Source organism: Falco naumanni, chromosome 15, assembly GCF_017639655.2.
Source record: "Falco naumanni isolate bFalNau1 chromosome 15, bFalNau1.pat, whole genome shotgun sequence".
In the NCBI taxonomy this organism is placed as follows: Eukaryota; Metazoa; Chordata; class Aves; order Falconiformes; family Falconidae; genus Falco; species Falco naumanni.
In genome coordinates this window covers 13,859,223-13,882,787 of record NC_054068.1, presented here as the reverse complement: position 1 = coordinate 13,882,787, position 23,565 = coordinate 13,859,223, and the positions used below count along the sequence as shown (strand labels likewise).

Genomic DNA, 23,565 nt, shown 5'->3' with positions numbered 1-23,565 from the left:
CAGGCCTACTAAATAATAACCTGAGGATTTGATGAAAAATCTCGTCTAACAAGAGCAATAGGCATCTTTTCTTTCCAGTGAAGACCTGCACACACGCAGAGATAACTCATTCTCGGCATGCAGGATAACTTCAACAAGGGAGCGGATTGCCAAGATAACCCAGCTCGCTCTACGTTACCTTTGCTATGCGTCGCCTTCAGAATCGTGCAGAATGAGTCCTCCAGGTTCTGGGGCCTCTGTTTCCATGTTCAGGTCAGCTTTTTTGCAAAACACACAGCCTACGTTTGGCCCCATGCATGCTTTAGCCCCATGGCTAAAAAGAACTGTAGCTTTCAGTACAGTATTTAGTCTTTAAAAAGCACTTAAAGAAATGAGAAGCATTTTGATGGAAGAACATAGAGAATTTGGAACCTTGCTGCTTGCAAGCATGTTAAAGACTTTTGCTAAAACATCTGTCCTTTGAGAGTGCTCGCTCTTCTGAAAAGGGCAAGTGCCTTGCTTCTGCTGGTTGTATTTACAAAGGGCAAAGTGAGGGTTTGCTGCACCCTTAATAGACAGGGCCTAGTGGCAAATCTTGCTCTTTCATAAATCTCAGCATTCCTCATGGTGTCTGCTGTCAGAATTGATTAGGAATAAGTGCTTGGACTGCAGAGCCACGGAAAGGCAGCGTGTCTCCTGCAGTGCCACACAGAGCCGGGCAGAACGTTCTCCAGCGCCGGTGGTGGGGTGGGTGCGTCACCGGGCACCCGAGGAGACGGCACCTGGTCCTGGCGCTGGGGACAGCACAGTCAGGGGCTCCTCCTCGCAAAGCCAGTGAGCGGCTGAGCTGGGAAGCGTGAGTGATGGCTGTTGGGGGCCAGAGCTGAGTCATCTGTAATGTAATCATAAGGAAACACACATTTTTTCCTGAAAGAAAATCAATAGAACTTTGCACTTTTCCTTGTAATATTTCCAGTCTGCACCATCAGCCATGGCTTGCTCACAGTTACACAGCTATAAATTCACTGCGAGTTAATGGAGTTCTACAAAAATGAATGGATTTACAGCATTGTAACAGAGCTGGTACTGGAGCCATGCACATGTAAAAATACATGGAACAAAAGTCATTTTAGAGCATGCAGGTGACCTTCAAAGTGCCAAGACCTAGCAAGTAAAAAGCAAAACTGTGTACCTCCTGGTATGCTCCTGTTCTGGCAAAACTCCTGAAGAAAAGAAAGTGTGCAGTCCTGAGAACATCACTGTGCGTGGCCAGAGGGCCAGAGCCCCACCGAAGGGAAGATGGGCGAGTGAGCAGCTTCACAGTGAGGCAGAATGCAAAGGACTGTCTGAACATGTCATTTTTCATTTCCTGCATAAAACATTTTGGAGCCCAGTCTCACTTAGAACTAGTAAGTAAATAATGTGCTCCCAAACTTGCGTGTCAAAACTAGGTTGGTTAATGTATGAGCTGCCACTGCTGCATTTGTTACTACACAGTAAATTTCATGCTTAGCCAGAGGCTAGCGAAGTTCATTTATTCATTATCCCCAAACTTTGGGCAGTTATTATTCAAACTCCCCTGGTACATCTATTTAATAAGAAGAGAACAGAAAATTGATGGGATCAAAAATGTTAAAGTCTTAATTAATGCTTTTAGCAAAGACTGATTGGAGGGGGATTGTTGCGAGAATATTAATTTGTAGCAAGCGAGCACGCTGGCTGGGTTTGCTGGGAGCAGGGAGAGCTCCCCCAGCCCTGCCAAGGCAGCTCAGCCGTGCAGCCCAGTGAGCTGCCAGCCCGTGGGGACGCCACCTGTGACACCCCCCGGGTTCTCTGCCACCAGGTAGGGAAAACCAATGCTACGGGCCGTGGGAGAGTGCGAAGATCCCGACATACACAAATTATTGCTGATGAATAGAGAGCGTTTAATGGTAAAACATCCTCTTACAGCAGAGGAAAGATGGGGAATTTTTTTCTTCCTCACTGTTTTTGGGCTTTTGTGGCGTTTTTGTCTACATACCTGGCAGCCTTGTAGCGCTGCGGATCAGATCACTGACCTGCGATGCAGGGGGCTGCTGGGCGTCTGGGGCTTCGCTCTCTGGCAAGACGCCCTGAGGCAGAGCCCACGGCTGTGTGCATGCGTGGGGCAGGTCTGGGTTTTGATCACACAGTTGCAGTTACTCCATGGGAAATTAGCGGCCCTAAAACAGAATGAGACCAAGGCTGGAAGAATCCCAGCAAGGCAGGACGGCGGCTGTGAGGGATTTCTGCATCAGCCTGGCCTGCCCCAGAGCAGCAGCAGCGCCTGTTCTCTGGGTACAGCCGTGTGGTTTGACAGGGGATGGGGAAGAGGAAGCAAAGGAGGGGTTTGTTGCTATTTTTAGACCATGTTTCTAAAACGCAGTAATCTCTGCAGAATAAAGATGGCTATTATTACAAATGGAGCCAGCCTGGGAAAATAGGTGCTTCAGCTCTGCATCAATGACCATCCAAAACTTAGCACTGACCAAGACGGCTTTAAGGAGCCACGCCAACGTCAACGAATGGACTGAAATCTCCTGGTCTGCCTATGGTGACTGCCAGACTTCTTACTACAGCAGTCACGGACAGTCCTAGTACATTAAGAGTCAAATCAGAGAGGACCTTGCTGTAGAGTTAGTTATTGAAGTTCCCTAGTTGTTGCCTATAGATTTGGTTTCCTGTTACTGTCAAAATGTTTCTTAAATTTCATATGGAAAATCATCTTATAAGTATCTTGTATCACAATATTAGCAAGTATCTTAATAAATAACTCAAAAATGCTTACAGTTCAATTAGAGATTATACTTTTCAAATAGGACATTTTTGGAATTTACTCTGGGAAAGACGGTGTTAAGCTATTTTTTGTATTTCTATTCTGTGACCAGATCTGTCAGAAACTTTTAATTCATGTCTGTGTTAATACCCTTGAAATAGGAAACAGCAGGTAAGACTTTACACAGTAACAGTAACAGGCACCAGTAATAGTAACAGGTAGAGTTACACAGGATGAAAAGACAGTACCACATAAAATAGGCTCTTATTTTTGGATTTTCCTGTCACTTTCCTTGCAAATCTGAAGAAATTGATTTTTTAAAATAAACTAGAATAGGAGTTTTTCATTCCTAAATATTTTTCAGGCTTGCAAGTTGCTCTGACAATCCAGTGAGTATCATGACTCATTTGGGGGTTTAGGGTGATCTACATGGTATCTAGGCAAGTGCTCATATTTAGGCTGTCAGTCAGAGACAGCTGTTTTGACAAAAAATAGTAGGATACTTCTGATTTCTGTGCTGTGTTTATTGTAACAGTTTTTAATTATTTTTTTAAGAGTGCTTCAGTATTTATAGTCAATGGTAAACAGGAGGTTTAGCTCTAAATTACCATGGCAGAGCCTCTTTTTACTGTACATGCTGTAATTAGGGTATGTTAGGATGGGTATGAGGAAGGTCGGTGCCAGGGCTCTGACACTCCGCCTCGGTTTGCCTCATCCTGCCCTCCCAAGAGCAGCAACACGGTGTGTTGCCGGGACCTAGATAGGAACAGCTCGGGCAGGTTTTAGCAAAGGGTCTGGTAACTAAATCACCCCTTAGGACGCGTGGCCTCTGATGGCATCAGGCAGCCCTAGGCTGGGAGATGGGCCGTCTCCGAGACACGCTCTCAGAGAACCTGCCCCTGCAGCCTCCAGAGCACCACCGGTGTGGTGGTGAGGACTCTTACTTCTCTTCCTCCACTGCCTGGGCTCTTGAAAGCCCTGAAAGCAGGGCAGCGGGGGCGATGCCGCCAGGCTCCCAGGGCCGTGGCCAGCGCAGCTCAGGAAACCTCTTGCTCAGCGTCCCAGTGCACGGCTCAGCCTCGCGCACTCCGCTCCACTGGACAGCCACTGCCTCTCCCCCAGCTCTGAGCCAGCAAGGACAGCGGGAGCACAAGGAAAAGCCACCCATCGTTCCCGAAGGGACCCTCAAAAGTGCCTCGGGATTTAAAAGTCTGCTTTCCCTAGTTAAACTAATCCTGTGTCTCTGACAGGAATGAGGCTGCTGTTAAGTACAACACATTGTTGCACCAAACGTGCGCTGCTCTGGAAAGCCAAAAGGCCTAGTCAGCGTGCCTTACCGTGACAGCACGGGAGCTTGGGAGCTGCGCTTCCTCGGGAATGCTGATAAATCTTTGGACAAGGAAATGGTGTGCACATCTAAATCTGAGTCAGGCCAAGGAATAACGGTGCTGAGCGATGATCTAGCTGGAACCGTGCGTCAGTGGTACCTGTTACCCTGAGGGGAACGCAGCACTCAAGGAAGTGCACAAGAGAAGCTGAAGGCTACAAAATCAAATGAGACATGAAAATGCACAGTTTGATTAAAGAAGCATCAGTTACTTTATGATCTTTACCGAAATACACTCACATTTGTGATTCATTTATGCTAATTCAGTGCAAGACAGTAAAAATACAATCATTCAGTGCTACAAATAATGATAATAGTGTCATCCATTTATAGAGTGCTTGGATATAATTTCAGCTTTTATAGTATAGTGGTATGAAAGTCCCAAGTTAGTTAAATGCACAGCAAGGTGCTAATTGCAATCCTGGTTAGAATGCACCTCGGTTTATGGTTAAGTCACTGGTTGAGCTAATGACTGTGTGTGAGCTAGGCAAGTCCCACTGAAGGCAGCAGCCAGACTCCTTATATAGTGAAATCTTTTAATAATTACTAACACTGCCATTTCCATCTCCAGGGAGATAAGCAGGGTTTGACAAGACAGGAAGGCCAAAACTGAGTACATACCAGTGCACTGATCCTGTTGTGGGTTTGTAGATGTGGCCACCTTGCAGTTCTTCAGTGTGTAAGGGGAGACAGGAGAAAGGCTCGCCTCGCTGCTGCCGGGCTGGGGGAGCTCAAACCCCAGCAAACAGTAGGTAGCAACACACACCAGGCACCTGTCAAAATCTGAACTGTAACATGATTTAATATCAAGACAGAGGAAATGGAACTAAAGCCAGCTTGCCAGCATGTAAAATGTGAGAAGTTGAACTTTTTGCAATATTTTCCAGGAACATAAAATCTCTTTATTAACCCTAGAGTTAATCATTTTAAGACCAGAGAGGTTTTATGCTACTTACGCTAGACTAAAGCATTTCACTAAAGCAAAGCATCTCAAAAGCAAAAGCGTGGCGCTTTGCTGGGTTCAGAAAGTATTTGTCAACCTAGTCATAAATGTGCATGGAAAAGTCAATCAAGTTTAGGCTCATTACCCAGGTTAATTCAAACCTTGCCACTGCCGGGTTTTGGAGCAGAGCAGCACCAAAGAAAGCACTGCTCATGTTCAGGGCCATGAAAATGCCATGTGTTCACACAGTGCGGTTCCCTTCATTCAGTCCTCATCTATTGCTGCTGGCATTTACAGGGCTTGGGAAAAACATCCGTCCAGTTTGTTGCTTATAGCTGGGAGTGTGACTGCAAACTGGAGGGGGCAGTGTGGGAAGCCACAGGTGCCATTTACCTGGGGACACCGTAAAACTCACCTGCTGCGGGGTCTTGGGAGTAAGAGACAGACATGCTGCACAGCCTGCACAGGGAATGTGCTCAGTCAGTTCTGTGGTCATGCTGAAGCCATTTATTTTTATTTGCACAACACTTAACGTTCCTAAAACGGCCAGATGGAGCTCAAGGGGACAGGTGAATAAGCAGGAGCAGAACAATTTGCCACAGCTCAAAGTTTCCCTCTGCTTTAAAACAAGCTTTTCTCAGTGGAGAGAAAGGGGGGGGGGGGGGGGGGGGGGGGGGGGAGGTGTTTTCCTTCATATGCTGAACCAAGTAGCAAATAAGGTGTTTTCCCAAATAAACTCACTGATAATGATTTTCGTCATGCATCCCCAGCTAATTGGGGTGTGATGAAGTGCATAATTCAAATGCTATCTAGCCAGAGGCCTTAAAGCAAAGCTTAACTCTGCCTGCAAACCAGAATGGAGATAGCCGATATGACAACTGCCTATCAGTAGGCTGCAGACTTTGAAACGAGCAGGCGACACAGGTGCACTATCTGATTGCAGCTTAAATTCTGCCCACAGTCGTGCCTGCTTGGTTCAGCGTAGTTACTTGATGGCCAATAAGGCATTACATAGTCACAATGCACAGCTTATTTCAGGAGAAAATATTTTAACAGCACAGGTGACTATCATGCATGCATTAAGAAAACCAGGACACAGCGTACCAAATTTAGTTTAGCCACAGTAAAATAATTGTCACAGAGCAACGCTGACCTCAAGTACTGAATGGTGACACCTGGCTTTTTCTGCACAGGAGAGATTAGGTTTTTCTGGTTTCTTTCCCTTGCCGTCTCTTTATCTATATTTCATGTATATAGCATGCATTTAGTATTCTGATGTTTGAAACAACCCCCCAACATTTTAGAGAGAAGTGCCCTTCAAGCCCAGCAGTGCAAACCACAGTCTCACAGAAATAGCAATTGCAAGTGGAAAATAGCCCCTGCTGTGTAACACCGCCACTTTGTTATATTGTAATGTATTTTCTTATTTTTTACGTGCCTGGTTTGTGTGACCCTGCCAGTATGTAAAAATGATTGTTGACAGTTTCTTTGGTTTTGTTTTATTATAATGTAATTTATGGGATGCTGAAAGTCTGTAAGTTACTTGTACTTGACTGACATTTCTGAGAATCAAAAAATTGCTGTGTATACTTGACTGAGATTAAAATGGGTAGACTGTGTATAGCTGTATCCTGCTTTCAAAGTGCAGGATTGGAAGGCTTCCATTAAATTGTTATTTTCAGATATTATTAGCTCCTAAATCATTTAATATAATTTCTTTCCCATAATGAATGCACAGCATTGTAAGCCTAAATGCCATATTTTCTATTGATCTATTTCCACAACCTGTTTAGTGAAATAATTAAAATGATTTACAAGGCTGACCCAATATCTTAGTGGTTTAGTAAATCATGTTGCCGTGTGGGAGGCTCAGCTAGTTTTAAACTCACAGCTCTTGGCAGCGCCAGGCCCTCGGAGCGGAGCTGCAGCGAGTGCCGTGCTGTGTCTGAAGGCGCACTCGCAGCCGGCCCGCGGAAACACCTCTGCCGATGCTCAGGGAGAACACAGGGCTCCAACTGGTTTCTTCACTCATCACCTCTGTTCAAAGTGGGAAAATGTCTCAGTGCTACTGAGCCAGAGCAGAATTTGAGCTGCAGTCTGCAGGTAACCTGTCTTCACTGGCAACTTGAACATCCCTGGTTTTAACCCCCAAAACTGATCCCACGTGTCTGCGTTGGCAGCAAAAATGGGGGCAACTGTGGGGCTTGGTATTTTTACATGCAAAGCAATGTGGGAAATTATTATTTCTATATTTTTTGGTTGTTTTAACTTGCAAGAAGAGGACAACTATTAAAACAATCTCTGTTTAAATGCCAGGGTAGCGGAAGGGCTCAGACTTACAAAACATTCCTGTGTTTGTTCCTAGCTGGCCTCCAGCTGTTACAGTAGCACCAACAGGGATTGCTCAGAGCAGGGCAGGAGGACATCACAGCAGTGCCTGGGAGGAGACGTAGCAGCCAGTTTCTGTAGCAAGAGTAGCGAGAACAAACTACATTTAAAATACTATTACAAAAAGCTGTTGACAACCCTCTTTTAATGAAAAATGTGCGTATTGACAGCTGCAGTCTGGAACAAAAGAGACTGAGCTGACTTATGTGGGACCAGGGCAATGGCTGCAGTGCGAGCAGTGTGTGGCCAGGGCCAGCCCTGGTGGGGATCGCACCCTGCAGGGTCCTGCCTGGGCCAGCCATCCCTTGGGGACTGTCATGGTTTAACCCCAGCTGGCAACCAAGCACCACGCAGTCGCTCGCTCACTCCCCTGCGGCAGGATGGGGGAGACAATCGGAAAAGTGAGAAAACTCATGGGCTGAGATAAAGACAGTTCAATAGGTAAAGCAAAAGTCATGCATGCAAGCAAAGCAAAACAAGGAATTAATTCACTGCCTCCCATGGGCAGGGAGGTGTTCAGCCATCTCCAGGGCAGCAGGGCTCCAGCACACATAACTGTTACTTGGGAAGACAAATGCCGTGACTCTGAACATCCCCTGCTTCCTTCTTCCCCCAGCTTTCTATGCTGAGCTGCATGATGCCATACGGTGTGGGATACCCCTTTGGATCAGCTGGGGCCAGCTGTCCCAGCTGTGTCCCCTCCCGACTTCTCTGTGCTCCCCCAGCCCACTTGCTGGCAGGGTGGGGTGAGGAGCAGAAAAGGCCTTGGCTCTGCGTAAGCACTGCTCAGCAATAATGAAAACATCCCTGTGTTATCGATCAACACTGTTTTCAGCACAAATCCAAAACACAGCCCCATACTAGCTACTGTGAAGAAAATTAACTCTATCCCAGCCCAAACCAGTACAGGACATGTGCGAGCAGGAATGTCACAGACCTCCATCCTGGTCCATGACAGAAAGGACAGAGCCCATCGCCCTGAAATCAGTCAGCATTTGAGACACCATTTATAACCTCTCCACCTGCACTCCCTGAGCAAGACTTGAGCTTGCTTTCAGCATCTAGTACCTTTTTTTTTTTAGTTCTATTCTTTTGCATAATTACACAAACAAAAGTGTCCTATAAAAACTTAAAAATTTGAAGACAGCTGTTGGACGCACTTTGCAGTGGATGTCATTATCTTCCTTCCCTGATCCTAACCCACCACCATTTCTATTTTGCTTTAAATGGACCTGTAATTTCACAATACAAATTCAGCTGGAAGTATTCTTTTTGTTAAATAAACTTTATCCTCATGCTGACTGCTCCAGGCTCTGAAAAGAAACACTTCTTGCTTGTGACTGTTCCAAAACATAGGTCTGAAATTCAGAAAAAAGTGTTGGTAAATGGGATGTAATCATACTGAAGGGCAAGCGAGTATTCCTCCTCCAAGGCAGAAGAAAATAAAGGAAAATCTGCTTTGCTTCTGCTGCCTCAATGCTGATAATTTTACAGATCAAAGGACTTTTTTAGAAAGAAGCCTGCTGTGCTGCACTGTGTTTCAGAGCTGAAATACCTATAGTCATGCCCTTAACGCCACACTTGGAAGTGTAAATGGGTGCCCCATTCCCACAAGCGCCACGCACCCAGCAGAGCCCCGCGCTGCTGGCAGCAGAGGGGCTGTGCAGTGGCACACACCACCAGCAAGCCCCAGCATCTCCGGACTCACCGCGGGGCAGAGCACGCAATGCTAACGGCACATCTATCCATCTACCCGCTAACGAAGGCGGCTGGGCACAAGAGCCCCAGCGATGTTACGGGAGAGCTTGACAGCGGTGACAAGGGTGATTGAAACTGGACACAAGGGTCAAAAATGACCTCAGAGAGGGACTGTAACACACAAACACACACTGCCCATGCACGCAGCAGGGTCACAGTCCTCTCACTGAGGAAAGCGCCAGCATCTCCCCCACTTCAATGTCTGCCTGGCCTCAGTTATTTCACTTCCAGAGCGAGACGACCACAAACTAGAACGAGCTGGGCAGCTCTGTCAACAGTTAGTGTCACATCACTAAAGCTGACGGGGTCCTGAGCAGAGACCTACTCACTGCCCCAAGCCCAGGTGGCACATGCCGCTCTGCTAGTGATCACCAGCACACTTTTAATGACAAGTCAGTCCTTTCCTGCACCTCCATGCACCTACCAAAGCATCCTTGAGCCTAGCGTGGTCTCAAATAACTGCTGCTTGTCCTGTAGGTGTGATCCACCACTGCAGCACTCCTAATTTCACACTCATGTAACTCTTAGAAATCCTTTTACACCACACCAACACAGAGTGACTCAAGCTGAATCTATTTGCTAACAGGGGCTCTGTACTTACTGAGCTGTGGCAAAGCAAAGGATCCCCTGGCAGCTGTCTGCAAATGTGGTTCAGGTCAGTTATAAATCTGTGACTAGTTAATTTTGTTTAGAGGACCTGTTCCAATTAAACATTTTCTCTCTCCCATTCTCACCCACTGTTCTGTTTTTAAGAAGTATAAGGTGCTTAATAACCTCTACCACCTGAAATAATCACTGGCAGGATGAAAGCTCTCCCCCTCCCACCCCTGCTATTTTTTCCCCACTGCAAAATGTATAAATTAATCTCATGCTATAATTAACATACATTGCTGAGGCAAATGAATTGGCATCTCCGTGTATATCTATTAGCTTCCAGCATTTCCTGAGAGGGGCTTTCATTTAATTACCAGCCTGACAGGCTAGCTCACTCCAGAACTGCAGCCGCATTTATTACTTTTATCTCCTTGGACACCTGCCTCTCTCTGTGGTTTATCAGATTTCTACTGAAGAGAGGAACAAAAATATTTCTATTGTATCAGGTTATTGTTTCTTTAAAAGGCACTTATAAGAGCACTGACCTCAAACAGGGGTTTTTTGGTTGGCTTGGATGGGATTTTTTTTTTGGTCAATTATCAAAGCAATCCAGCAGCTTTAACTCCCTCACTGCCCCGCCACACACCAGCAGTTCAGAAGAAATCAGGTTACGGACAGGGAGCTGAACGCTGACCACTGCTCATAAAGACCTTGCCTGCGGTGGGGGTCAGAGCGCTCAGATGCTGGGACTGCTCTTCACCCTCCCACATATAAAGACTTCAAGTGGAAATACCAAGAGACGGCCCAGTGCCCTCCACTGCACTCCAGTGAGAGGGGTCTGCCTGAATTCCTTTTGATGCTTTGGGCCACAGTTTATATTGTCATTGATTGATAAAAAGCTGATGTAGATACAAGGAACATTATTTAAAAAAAAGAAAATGCTGCCTACATGCATTACAAGCATAGTCACACCTGTGTGACTACTGACTACTCCGTAACAGCTGGATAAAGCAGCTGTCACCCCTTGCTGCCTCAGGCAGCAGCCCTGGACACTGCTAGTTCAGGTGTTGGCTGTAGCAGCAGAGCGCATTCAGCCCAGTTTCAACTGACAAACGCTTTGCACTCGTTTTCTCTGGGCTGCAGTACCTGAATTTGTGGAGACACACGCCCCCCTGGGCAGGACTCTCATGAGCTGGCATGCTGTGACAAACACCTTCCAACCAGCAGAACCTGAAGCTACGCAGCACCTTGGCAGATGAGACCATGCGTGTGGACTCAGCAATGCCTCTCTTTCTTTGGAGATGTGCAAGCTGACTCGTTTCATTAAAAAAAATTGTTTGCTCCTGCCAGCCTAAGTGTGTTACTTCGAAAGAGTCTGGCAGCAACAGGGCCTTGCCGATAGTGATGCCTTTGAGAAAGATGCCTCATTACAGAGGAAAAATGAAAAATTTGTATCTGTTTAATTAATGAACCTTGTCAATTTCCCTGGGATTTCATCCCAGTCCCTAACTTCAGGCACAGCGGCTGTTTGGCATGAAGTGCCTGCTGGCTTGTGAGCTGTGCAGGAGGCGGCTGCACTGCAGACACTGCCCTGGATGGCTGAAGCCTCCTGCTCCTTCGTGGGTCAGGGCGGCACGGGCAGCCCCTGTGGTCCCAGCGACAGCCCCCTCCGAGATGGAGGGTGCCCTCTCCCTCGACTCTGACCCAAGCAGCTAGCGCTGAAGCACTCCATGGGAAACACAGCAAAAGATGCTTCAGTGAAACAAATTATTTTTAACATAAGCTTTGTGCAAAACATGCCTCTTCCTGTCACCTTAGCCCTAGTGAAAACTGCTCGTCTCCCTCCAGAGCCCTGTGGCGGAGTTACACATAGCATATCTAAAACTCATGTTTAGGAGCTTACTGCATGTGGGTGGTCTGGCAGGGACAGGAGGTTTGGAGGTGAGCAGAGGAAGGACCCTGGCTGACAGGGATGCACAAATACCGGAGCAGCCACAGTACTGCAGCACCAAGCTCTGTGAGCTATCACTTTTCCCATTGCACTCTATCACGAATAGTAACATGCAGTACGCAGTAACACATTTTTGGCCAAAAATGACTTACCATGGGTAAAGTGCCAAGACAACCAAACCATATCACACAGGCTTGCACAATTTGACAAGCCTTTTCTAGCAAAAAGTCTAAACATTTTTGATATAATTGACCTCTGTGCCTAAAATCTTATCTGTATTATTTTTAAATTTTAATGAATTATGTTAATGACGTTTAACCAAAACCTGCTATAAATCCAATGACTATTATTACTTTGTAATTTATCATTTTCAATACTCATTTTGCATCATACATCCCTATCACATATGAGCCAATGTTAATTATGTTTTAAAATAAAATATTTAGCAAGATCTAAATGAGACTCAAAGCACAGCAAAAGTAATGACTGTAAGACAGACTGTCATGGAATTATACATGAATGCAGAATGCTAGTATTAATTAGTAAATACAAGCTGCTCAGGAGCAGCAGCAGTGCCTGCCATCCTGATGCGCGTTTGGATCACGCACAATCTCAGCAGGCAGGGAAACAGAATGTCAGCTACCAAAGCCTCAGCTTTCTGACTCCTCATTACTGTTTTGGGTAACAAGCGTTGCTTTTTTACAGTTGCTCTGCGAGGTATGGCTGGGTAGTTGCAGTAGTTATCTCCAAGTATTCTAGGTTCACTCATATTCTTAATATTTTAAGAAGGATATAGCTTCTTATTTTGATATTAGAATATACTGGTGTTCAAAAAAGTGGCCTCCTTAACTCGCAGTGAAATTGAATTCCTTCAAAATCCTCTTTCCACTGATAATCTTACTGTGATGCAGAAAAGGTCAGTGTACAAGGGAACCAGAGTCCTGCATGCTACAAAAAGCTGCAAACAGCCACATTTTTTCCAAAAGAGGAAATAGCTTTTAAACTTAAAAAAAACAAGCAAACAAACAAAAAAAAACCATACAAAACACACACAAACACCAAATTTGAAACAGTTAGTTGAATTAGAACAGCACGTAGAAATACGTACAGAAAACTCAGAGCGGGCAGCTGGCCCCAGCCCGGTCTCGGGCCGCCCTCTAGTGAGCGCAGCCTCCGCGCCCGGCCCTCCCAGCGCCTCCCTCGCTGCATTTTAAACCCCGGCTTTTCAATCATTCACGTTTTCTGAAAACATTTTGGGATTATTATTTGACTTCTGATTTCTGTGCCACTAAGGTATATTTTGACTACATTTCCCAGCGCTTTCTCGGTTTCTTCCCACACCGAAAAGCCAGTCTATTTTACTGACCCTGAAGCAGCAGCTGCGATTTGAGATGACAAGGAGTCAGGACTGTACGGAAATAACGAACCTTCAGCTCGAAAGAATAACTTAACTGCTGGGGGGGACAGGGACACACATCTCGTCCTAATCCATGAGTTAAAGATGAGCTGATCAAGCAGAAAAACTCATGGAAAAACATACGGATAAGAAACATTTGGGGGGTACAGGGTACATCAAAAGATGACGCTCGCTGACCAGCCACACGGTCAAACAAACCCCTGACGCAAGAGGATGGGCTTCCACACACTCACAAGATTTCCTCTAGCAAACCTACGCTTGCAAGAAATGAAAATTCAGGCTTCGTAACACAAATAAAGGTCTACCCAGCTGTCTGAATGGCAATTCTCAGCCTGTCCACCCACCACCACGACCCTTTCCTCGACCGGCTTTGCCAGGGAACCACGCACAACCACCCCCGAGCATATGTCGTACGCCTGTGGCACACTGGCACGGCCCCGACACGGCACAGCCAGAGCCAGGAGGATGGCAGGCACGCAGGGTACGGTCGGCCAAGGCGCCCTACAAACACTGGCACAGAGGGGCTCTGTGCTCCCTGCCAGGGCCAAAGGAGCCGTCAGCAGGAGGAGGAAAGGCAGCCGTGGAGGGGAGGCAAGACACAGACAGGACGTGGAGGGACAGCTGCAGGACCCACATAGGCTGCTGCATGCTGCCTCAGCCCAGCTGCGGGAAAGGGGGTGGAAATTGTATTAGCAGCTTGATATTTGGGTAGAGGAAATCAGATCAGAGGGTTTCGAATGGAAATTATTTTCCCCAGTACAGATGTCCCTAGGGACCAAATTCAGCTGCTAACACAATTTGGCCAAGAGGAATAAAATAGGTTAACAGTTGGACTCGATGATCTTAAAGGTCTTTCTCAACCAAAATGATTCTATGATTCTATATCGATTCTGAGAGCTCAAAGGCTTGCTGAGACAGACCTTCTAGAGAATTATGGTATTTCTTTCTTGTGTCAACGACAATCAGCAAAAGTGTAACAGTGATTATAGCCCAGTCACTTTTACACACGAGTTAACTTTACGTACTTCTGCTCATCTCTCACTTCAGTTCATAATTACTTCCTGTTTTTTGAAAAAACACTGACCTATTCTTGCATCGCACAAGCATCTTTATTTACCGTCTTTGATCACTGTGCATCTCAAGTATTAGCTTTCTGTGCCTGTCAAGATAAAGCTTGCTCTATAATCGCTCACACATTTGCTCGGCTTTCCCCAGGACACTGCCCTCACCTCGCCTGGCCTGCACAGTTTGCTTCCCCAGCACAATTTAACAGTTCCTACAGGTACAGCAATACAGCCCCCTAGTGCACACGGTTAGATTGCTTCAAAGTTGGGGGTTTGCATAGGTTTTATTAGTATTATTTTTAGAAAGCAATAAATAAAACCATACGTAGATTTAATAGAATAAGAAATGCCAATGTTGGCACCTATAACTTGGTATTAATAATATGTGTTAGGGATTTATATCCCTATAAACCTATTCAAGCTGGTTTACTTGAAGTAAAAAGTTTCAAAAGCCTAACACACTAAGACAAGCGGAGCGGGTGATACTGCACATTCGGAAACATGCATTATAATTATTTTGTTTGTGTATTCCCACTTCATTTTATATTAACAATTTACCCATCTTCCTTCATTTCTCTGAGCCTTATCCACCACGTGTCTTTGCTTATCTCTGGTTTCTCAGTTTCTTTGGCCATTCTTTTTCATGTTTATTTGATGGGAGTCTTGACTCCTGACACGGAGCCTTCTTGCTGGGACACACACCGACGTGCTGATCTTGCTCCCTCAGACATTATATCTGAAGATAAATTGAGAAATGAAGATGTAGAGCTGTTGGAAGAGACTGGCTTCCCCAGGCACCAGTTTAGCCTGGATCATTGGATTTACAACACCAGCACCGCCAACACTGATTTGACTATTAATCCCTGAAGTGCCCTAGGAATTGCAGCATAAATCCAGTGAAGGAGCACTCATACGGCCCTAAAGACCCATAGCGCTTATCCTGGTACTCCATTCATGAAAATTGATCTTTTTTTAGTAGCAATGACAACTCAAGGAGTCCACGCTGTGTAAAACCGAGACCTGCTTGCTGTGGCAACGTACTTAACTGCCAGGAGGTCTGTGATACAAACCAACCAGTGCTCACACTTAATACTCTGCAGAAACTGGCCCTTTCTTCTTTACACACATACAGAGAGACCTACAATTGTTAGAGATCACTCTAGCACCATTGTGCTCCACAGCAGCACTCAACAAAATCATTGTTTCCTATACCCTGCCTCACTACCTTGCTCCCTAAGTATCCTTTATCAAGCAGTGCTTAAATAGCTGCTAAGCCAATATTCCCCCGTGACAAGAATATAAACCTCTTCTGTATTTGGAGAGCCATCATGTCTGAGCAGAGGGCAGCACAAGCTGGGACTAAGCTGGCAAAGAAAAGGAGTTGGCTGCTCTGGTTTTAGGGTACCTCTGTGTTGTACAGCAAGCAGGACTTTGTCCTATCCCAGGAGGAACGAGGCAGTGACATAACAGAGGAAGTAAACCTCAAAGTAAGCAGCATCTTCCCGATTTTTTTTTTTACTTTGATTGCAAGAAACTTGGGAACTGATTTTACACAGATCTCATGTTTCTGGGTGTATGATTACAGGCACAGTACAGTAGCATATGACACAGCTACTGGGGACAGCTGAACAGGAGCATGCAAGAGCCAGGTACCTGCAATGACACCAAGGGCTATGGCTGGAGAAGCCTTGAAGGACAGACTGGGAACAGGAAAAAAAAACCCCATCTCTCCTACCAAGAGAAGTGAGATGGGAAGAACCTTGGAGCAGGACAGAGAGGACCCGTGCCTGCCCATGGCCTGGGGAGCTTGGCCAGTGGCTGGCTTCAGCACCATGTTTGTAAGTCCTGGGTAGGGGAGATCTGCAGAACAAATGGAGCAACAAAAGGTGGAAGGCAAGGGGGCTGCAGGATGGAAAAGTGGAAATGGATGTCCCAGCATCTCTGGTGGGAGCAATTGAAGATTAGGGAGAAGAAGTGAGGGCTGACTTGTCCAGGCTGCCTGCCACAATGAGCATCTAGACTCCAAAGCAATGCTGTTACCATGGGAAGGGCACTAACAAATCAATACTCGAACAACAGACCTGTCTACTCCAAGCGTACCTGATCATACTGAAGCAGTGGATGACTAGAGAAAATGAGGGGCCCTGCATTACAGAGGGTACGATTTACAAGACTTTATTTTTTTAAAAGAAATTTCCCCATGATAGTAACTGAAATATCTGGTGCTCAACTTTACTCTTGCAAGTCAGAGAATTTGTTAGCGTAACAGATAAATAATAGCCAGATTTCATTTTGTAAGATTGCTACTTTGATGCTGGTTGGAAAATGTTAACTTTGTATCCTCATCTCTGCTGAAATAAACCTGTGTAATAGTAACATGACTTTTCAGACAGCTAATAGAAGTTACAGGTATTAAACGGCCCCTATCTAGCTTAATGTAAAGGGCTAATCTAACAACCTACCCTGGCCACAGCTTCCCCTTCTGTAGAACCTCACAGCTGCAATAAGCGATGTCACTTCCCCGTTTTACATTTTCTTTGGATTTTGATCTTAGCGAACGCCTCCCTCTAAACCACAGTCCAGCACAGTTTGTGACTTATGAGGGACACTGAGCTCTTGGGGACCCCAGGGCCAGCCATGTTAGGCAATAACCCAGGTACATGCAGGGAGGCTCCTCTTCCCAAGACACACCGGGATCTTGGTTACCTCTAGCAGTGCAGCCTCTGAAACCTGAGGTTAAGGCTGGGATTTATTACCCTAACCAGCAGTGCGGAGACAGCAACAATATGGTATTTCTTATGATGCACTAAGTAATACAAACTCTCTGTAAAACCTTTTTAGCAATCAGAATCTAACAATCCCCCACCCCCACCCCCTTTTTTTTTTTTAATTTTATTTTCTGAAAAGATTTTGACATCCCATTTCTTTCGTCCTTTGTCTCTTATGACTTTGCCACGCAGCCATCAGGCAAGGCCGGAGAAGGCTGGGCTCCCCCTTCGCCAGAGCTGCCTACACCCCACACAGCTGGCGAGAGGCACCAAGGCTGGCACTCTGCATATATGACTTGTGGGAAAGTCTGAGCAGTTTCTTTAGGTCTGGCCTCAACCCGGGCTCAAAGAGCTCCCGGGGCCTGAGCCCTGCTCCCCCGGGCCCGCCTCACAGGCCTCTCTCTGGCTTTGGCACCTCTGAGGCGCCCTGCGAGCCTCACAAGCGCCGGAAACTGCTCTAAGGTATTTTCAACACATAATAATTATAGGGGGTGGAAAAAACAACCAAACCAAAACTGCCGTTTGTTGTTTGCTGCCTGAAGCTTCCTCCCGCTGGGATACAGCAGCCGGCCAGCCGCGGCCCCGCGGGCTCACTCGGCGGCCAGGGGGGGGCGCCCTAGGGCCAGCCCGCCCTCCGCGCAGGCGCACGTCACGCCGTGCACGTCATCCGCCTGCGCCGGAAGCGCTGCCGGCCGTCGCGATGGAGGGTGAGCGCCGCTGGGCGAGCGGGGCCCGGGTAATGGCCCGCTCCGGCCCGGGCCCCGGCTGACGGCCCGCCTCGCTCTGCCTTACAGGGGAGCTGTACCGCCGCCTGCCGCCGGAGGGGACGGGGGACCTGCGCCTCCAGGTACCGCCGCCCGCGGAGCCGCGGCCCGGCAGCACAGCCGGCGGGGGCGCCCCCGGAGCGCTGCCGGGGTTTACCCGACGGTTTCAGCTCTCTCCTCACACGGTTTTACACAGACCCTGCCGGGAACCGGAGGAACGAGCGCGAGGTCGTTCCCGCGGGCGGGACCGGTCCCCCGCCGCTTTCGCGTTTGAACGCGCCCTTCCAAGCTAAACGCGAGACCCGGCATTTCCGCACGCCGGCCAAGGCCGGGGGGGGTGGGGGCAAGGCCGGGGGGGCCGCTGCTCGCCGGCACTCGGCCCTGCGCACGCGAGGGTTCGGCACGGGAACGCTTTGACCATTTACTATTCCTTACGCGTAGAACCAATTCCTATGGCGATTGTCAACGGGATAAAACTAGTCGGCAGCAAGTCCTTCATTTAGGTAACAATCAATATTTTGAGCTATCTTTTTGAAATATCTTTAGCCTCAGGGACCAGAAGAGGCCAGAGCATTTGTAAATGCCTTCCTGAAGCGTAGTATGCCAAAAATGAAAGATGAAGCTATTCAGGATATATTAACTCGGAAAGCTGTAGTTCTTGAGCATTACTCCAAAAAAAGGACAAAGGAAAAGAGGAAGAAAACAAAAGGTTTTACCGCCAAGCAAAGGAGAGATATGCGCCTGTTTGAAATTGAACCCCAACAGCAAAGGTATGATCTTAAATATATTCTTTGTGTAATAAAAGTGGGAAGTATGTCAGAAGCATGTAAAAGCAGTAGTATGTATGTGGATACTAACCCTTCAGCACGTAAAGTCAGTCTGAGACCCTGTGGCATTTCACCATGAGAAAACTGTTCCCTTCTTTGTATGGTTAGAAAATTCATTTCTGCATCTCTTTCCTTTTGTATATCTAAATGTAACAAGAAATCAAACCCAAATAGAGCCACCTCTTTTGAAGTTGGACTGCCTGTAACCAGAGCGTCAAAATTCTGCATCAGGTTCCTCAAACTAATGCCCACTGAATAAAGCCTCAGCTGTTGCTAACATGAACTAAGCGGGGAGATAAAAGAGTAGATAGAAATCTCTTCAGTCTTAGATGTAGCCCAATCCTCTAAAACACCTCACCATTTTGGGCTGATAAAGAGAAACATACTTTGTGCTTTTTATTTTTTTAATAAAGCAAACATGGTTTTTGGCACAGCTTACCTTACAGGTTAAGTTATGAGAGCAGATTAAAAAACTTTAAAATGTTAGTCTTCATCCTGTTGTAAACACAGATTACTTCAGGAATCAGCCAGTAGATTTGATAGTTAAATTCTTTTTTTTTTTTACTGCAGATACGCCATCTTTCTACCACTACATGAACTCTGGAAACAATATATCAGAGACCTATGTCATGGACTTAAACCAGATGCGTAAGTTGAGATATTTTAAAATTAGTGTCGTTTTGATTTAGTAGATACTGAGTAACTATGATGTTTCAAGCAGTAATGAAGTATGTGCTGTTTCTGTACATTGACCATGATGTCAGTAGTCACAATCCCATTTTGTAAGCCTAACTTTTCATATCATTTTATTTCCTTTTTTCAAGGCAACCACACATGGTTCAGAGCAAACTGCTAAAAGCTGATCTCCATGGAGCTATTGTTACAGGTATTTTGTTTTGTTTTCTTTTATGAAGTCATCTGAAGTTAAGCAGACACTCCTTTATTTCAGGTGCTTATTTTAAAATTCTTTTCAACATCATTAACTCTAGAGTCACATAGTTGAGACCGTAGGTTGATGGGTTCTTTCTCTCCTACCAATGCTAATTACTCTTCAACTGCACTTGAAAATCATGTTATTAGTTTCAAAGATTAACTGCAAGTTTTACCAGTTATTACTGTAATTGCATTATTTCAGAATATTGTACACCAGTTTTTAAAATAGTGAGGCAACTGTAGAAAAGTAAATAAACTGCTTGCATCTGAAATTTTATAATACATATATATTTCTGTTCCTTCAGTCACAAAATCAAAGTGCCCCTCTTACGTTGGGATAACAGGAATCATTCTACAGGAATTTAAACATGTCTTCAAAATTATCACTAAAGAGGACAAATTGAAAGGTAAGACAGACAATTTCTTCAGTGCTTTTCTCAACTTGAATAATCAGAAATTTCTTGAACACATTGTTCATCTTACATCTCTATTGTTTTACATCAGTGCTTTCAATTTCTTGTATAGAGTGGCAGGAGTCAGTATCTTCACTGACAGCTTAACAGCCCAGTATCTTGCCAAAAATGTAGAAACAAGTAATAAAAAAAATGGATTTCCAGTGAACCCAACATGATTATGCACATGGTTCATTCATCTGATTCATACAGGATGTTCTCTGCAACACACATGCTCCTGCAAGAGGACTAACTTGTAATTAGTTTAAAATTTAGAAGGGTTTGGTTATTTTTCTTCTCTTGGTAAAGCATAAAAACCTTGGAAGTGTGGTAAGCCTCAAGGCTACATATGAATAATATTCCTTGTACATCAGTATATTTTCATAGGAGAGACTTACATTCGTCCACATTTGTTAATTTCTTTCCTGTTGTATTTTCAGTTGTTCCCAAACTTAACAACGTGTTTAGCTTGGAGATTGATGGATTCATTTCCTACATCTATGGAAGCAAGTTCCAGCTTAGAGCAAGCGAGCGATCTGCCAAAAAATTCAAGTTGAAAGGAACTATTGACCTATGATTTCATGGAAAATCAGAAGTATTAATACTTCTGCTAAACACTCTGCTGTTTTCCAGTTTAAAGACCATGTTTTCTGGCAGATTGAAAATTGAACAGCCATGAAATATTTCTAAAGCATTTCTTCTTACTGAAGAATGACTAGTATCTGTTGTCTTCAAAGCAGTCTCTCAGACTGTTGGACTTTGTATCTGGTTTGTTAATTGTACATAACATTCTGGCTGTTACTAAACGTACACAATTAGTATTGATTACCTGGCTTCTGTTTCAATGTATAGCTATAAATTTGCACAATTAAAATTATATCTTGTAACTCTGACATGTTATTGTTGCCTTCTGTATAAATTGGGCTTTATCTGTCTACTGTATGCTTACAACGAGACTGTAGGTGATGAGAACTGCTCTTTTCATTGTTCCTACCCCAACGTGAACATCTTTGCCTGATGTAAGCATATGCAAGTCCATTGTTTCAACTGATAGGTTTTACCCTGAATATCTCCTTCTGCATGGTTAACATTGTTACAGATTAATATATATATGAATGAAGCTACCATCATACTAAACATGTAGTGCAGCCCTGCAAGCTGTTTGTTTACCAGGTGCTTACTAATAGCTTGCTACTTTTGAGGTTAAATCAGATACATCTATACTAGTAAATATATATTGTCATGCCAGAGTACAGGGAATGCAACTCATCACATCAGAGGGAAGCACTTGAAAGTAGAAATTCAAAGATGGAAGTGACCCCCATTCAATCTTGTACTTAATTACCCACCAAATTGCTTTATGAATATTTAACCTCTGTTCACAGAGCTTTATTCCAGCCTATTTATATACATAGACACAATGTCTATGTTACACACTTTTAAAAACACCTCTATTCTTACTAAAATATACATTACATACAATGTAAAAGACTAGTGTGGACAGCATTTAATTTATATCACTTGTTTGTAAGTGCTATATCACAAACAGAGGAAGTCAGGTGGGTTCATAGCGTAAATCTTCTAGACTGACCTTCATAAAGCACCACTTGTGAAGAAGCTTCTAGTGTGTAAACCTTTTATAAATACTTGCTTTTTGCAGCAGTCTGCAACAGCAGTTGTAATGGAGACCCTATACTTGCACCAGCACTTGTTCAGCTTTGAGTTCATATGCTCCATGTATCCTCAGCCCCTTTGTAATCTTTTTTTCATATTATTTTTTTTGGGGGGGGGGGGGGGGGGGGTTACTATATACTTCCATGATCCTTTTTTGATTGCCCAAATTACAATCTGTCACCAACTAGGCAGGTTTGACTTGTTTGGGAGGTGGGAGTAACCCCTGTATTTAGATCACTTAAATATTTTTCAGTTATAATAGAGCCTCTATGGTGTTTATATTGTAAAGGTAGCTTTCAGTTTAAAATATGAATTCAATTTCAGGATCACACAGAAGACCTTAATCTAGAAAGAGGAGACATTCCATGTCACCATTCAAGCACTTGTAGGCAACCAGAGACACTTCTTTAAAGAGAACATAGCTGTTCCTCATACACTACACACCCAAGCCTAGTACTGGGCTTAGGAGGCCGGCTCCAGCTAGAGCTCTTAACCTGCACTGCGTGCACACAAAGCATTTACCTGCCATGAGCAAACCATCACCGCCTCCAGCCCTCCCCAATCACTTATGCACACACCGGGCCAGCTGGCCTCCACTCCTACTTTCTTTCTGGACCTGTTGCTGGGAGAGGTTACTACTGCCCTTGAGATGGGGAAAACAGTGTTCTTGCTAGAGATGTATACTTTATATACAGAAACACAGTCACTTCACACCAACAGGAAATCAGGAGAAAGAAACTCGAGGAAAGCTTTTGAAAATATGGATAGACACACTTAAAAGTGCTAAAGAGTAGAAGCTTTTTTTCAATTAATTACATCTGTGAGATAAGAACAAGATGTGTTAAAGTTGTTAGCCACAAGTTAGTATTCTGCTTAGTAGTCCTTACTCCTCTGAAGGTTCTCCGAAATTAAATTCCTTGATTTCCTGTGAGAAGTTAGAAGGAAAAACAAAGTTGTAGAAAGCATAAATCATAGCAGAAACTTTCCTTTCAGGACAATGACCTAATTTTAATTTTGCTCATATCATTCAGTTTAACATCTAATTAAGACATCTGTTAAATGCCTGTAATATTAAATTAATAGGAGGAAGTTAACAGAACTTTATTGGCATAGTCCAGTTAATTAACAACAACGTCTTAAATAGATGTCATTAATGGGAATGCCATACAAATTGAAATTAGGCACAATGATGTTTCATTGTGCTGTGAAGGACATAACATATTCTGCCACGTGGATGAACATGATACAACTTCCCATAGCTACTGGCATTTCCATTTTTTCAACTACTGCAGCAACCAAAAGAGACAAACACCATCTAGCAGCCCTTTTCGATAAATAATAGCAAGGCATTCATTATTTACAGTGAAGAATGCTGAAGAGATGTTCAAAGGTCTCCTCAAAGTAATCACACTCTAGTAGCACATAAAGACAGATGACAAATGAAGAATAACAAGAGCACTGAACAGCCAACGCAATCAAGATGCCTTTACTGCAGTTGGTAAATCACCTGAAGAGGCCTTTTTGTAATGACTCAGTGAGGTGTTCCAAACAGCCCCCATAAATCACTTAAGCTAAATCGCTCCCACAGACTGCTGGTATCACTGTAGACCCATCAGCTCCCTGAACCAAACCCCTGTCCCATCTGCTTTCTCCAGAACACGGCTCTGTGTTCATCTTTCACTAGAACACATTAAACTCCCCATTGCTTGTTGAAGGAACTTCCTTAGAAACTGGGTAACATGAACATGACTGCTCACCAGTCCTCCCCTCCTGATTCATGACCATTCCCCCTCTCTTCATTAGCTGAGACAGTAAATCTTCATAGATTTACTATTATAAAATTGGAGAACAAATCACAGCTGTCTCTAATAA

General features: G+C 44.8%; 1 protein-coding gene and 1 long non-coding RNA gene across 6 annotated transcripts in view; one reads left to right on the top strand and one right to left on the bottom strand.

The window, feature by feature from the left end:
* LOC121097776 overlaps positions 1-23,565 on the bottom strand; it is a 45,183-nt gene that overhangs the window by 9,336 nt on the left and 12,282 nt on the right. For 2 of the 5 annotated variants that reach the window (XR_005831075.1, XR_005831076.1), the window contains exons 2-4: positions 7,444-7,566; positions 4,782-7,140; positions 179-4,315 (exon numbers count right to left, since the gene is read on the bottom strand). This is a non-coding gene — a long non-coding RNA (uncharacterized LOC121097776). Of the gene's footprint in view, positions 1-178; positions 4,316-4,781; positions 7,141-7,443; positions 7,567-17,553; positions 17,632-23,565 lie in introns of those variants that run through there. The other 3 variants (XR_005831077.1, XR_005831078.1, XR_005831079.1) reach the window with 3 other exon arrangements.
* Positions 17,686-20,912, top strand: POP4 (POP4 homolog, ribonuclease P/MRP subunit). Its single transcript, XM_040615068.1, has 7 exons — positions 17,686-17,750; positions 17,838-17,890; positions 18,354-18,577; positions 19,205-19,282; positions 19,459-19,520; positions 19,873-19,974; positions 20,460-20,912. The coding sequence occupies exons 1-7, from the start codon at positions 17,744-17,746 to the stop codon at positions 20,594-20,596; spliced, it is 663 nt and encodes a 220-aa protein (XP_040471002.1). The 5' UTR covers positions 17,686-17,743; the 3' UTR covers positions 20,597-20,912.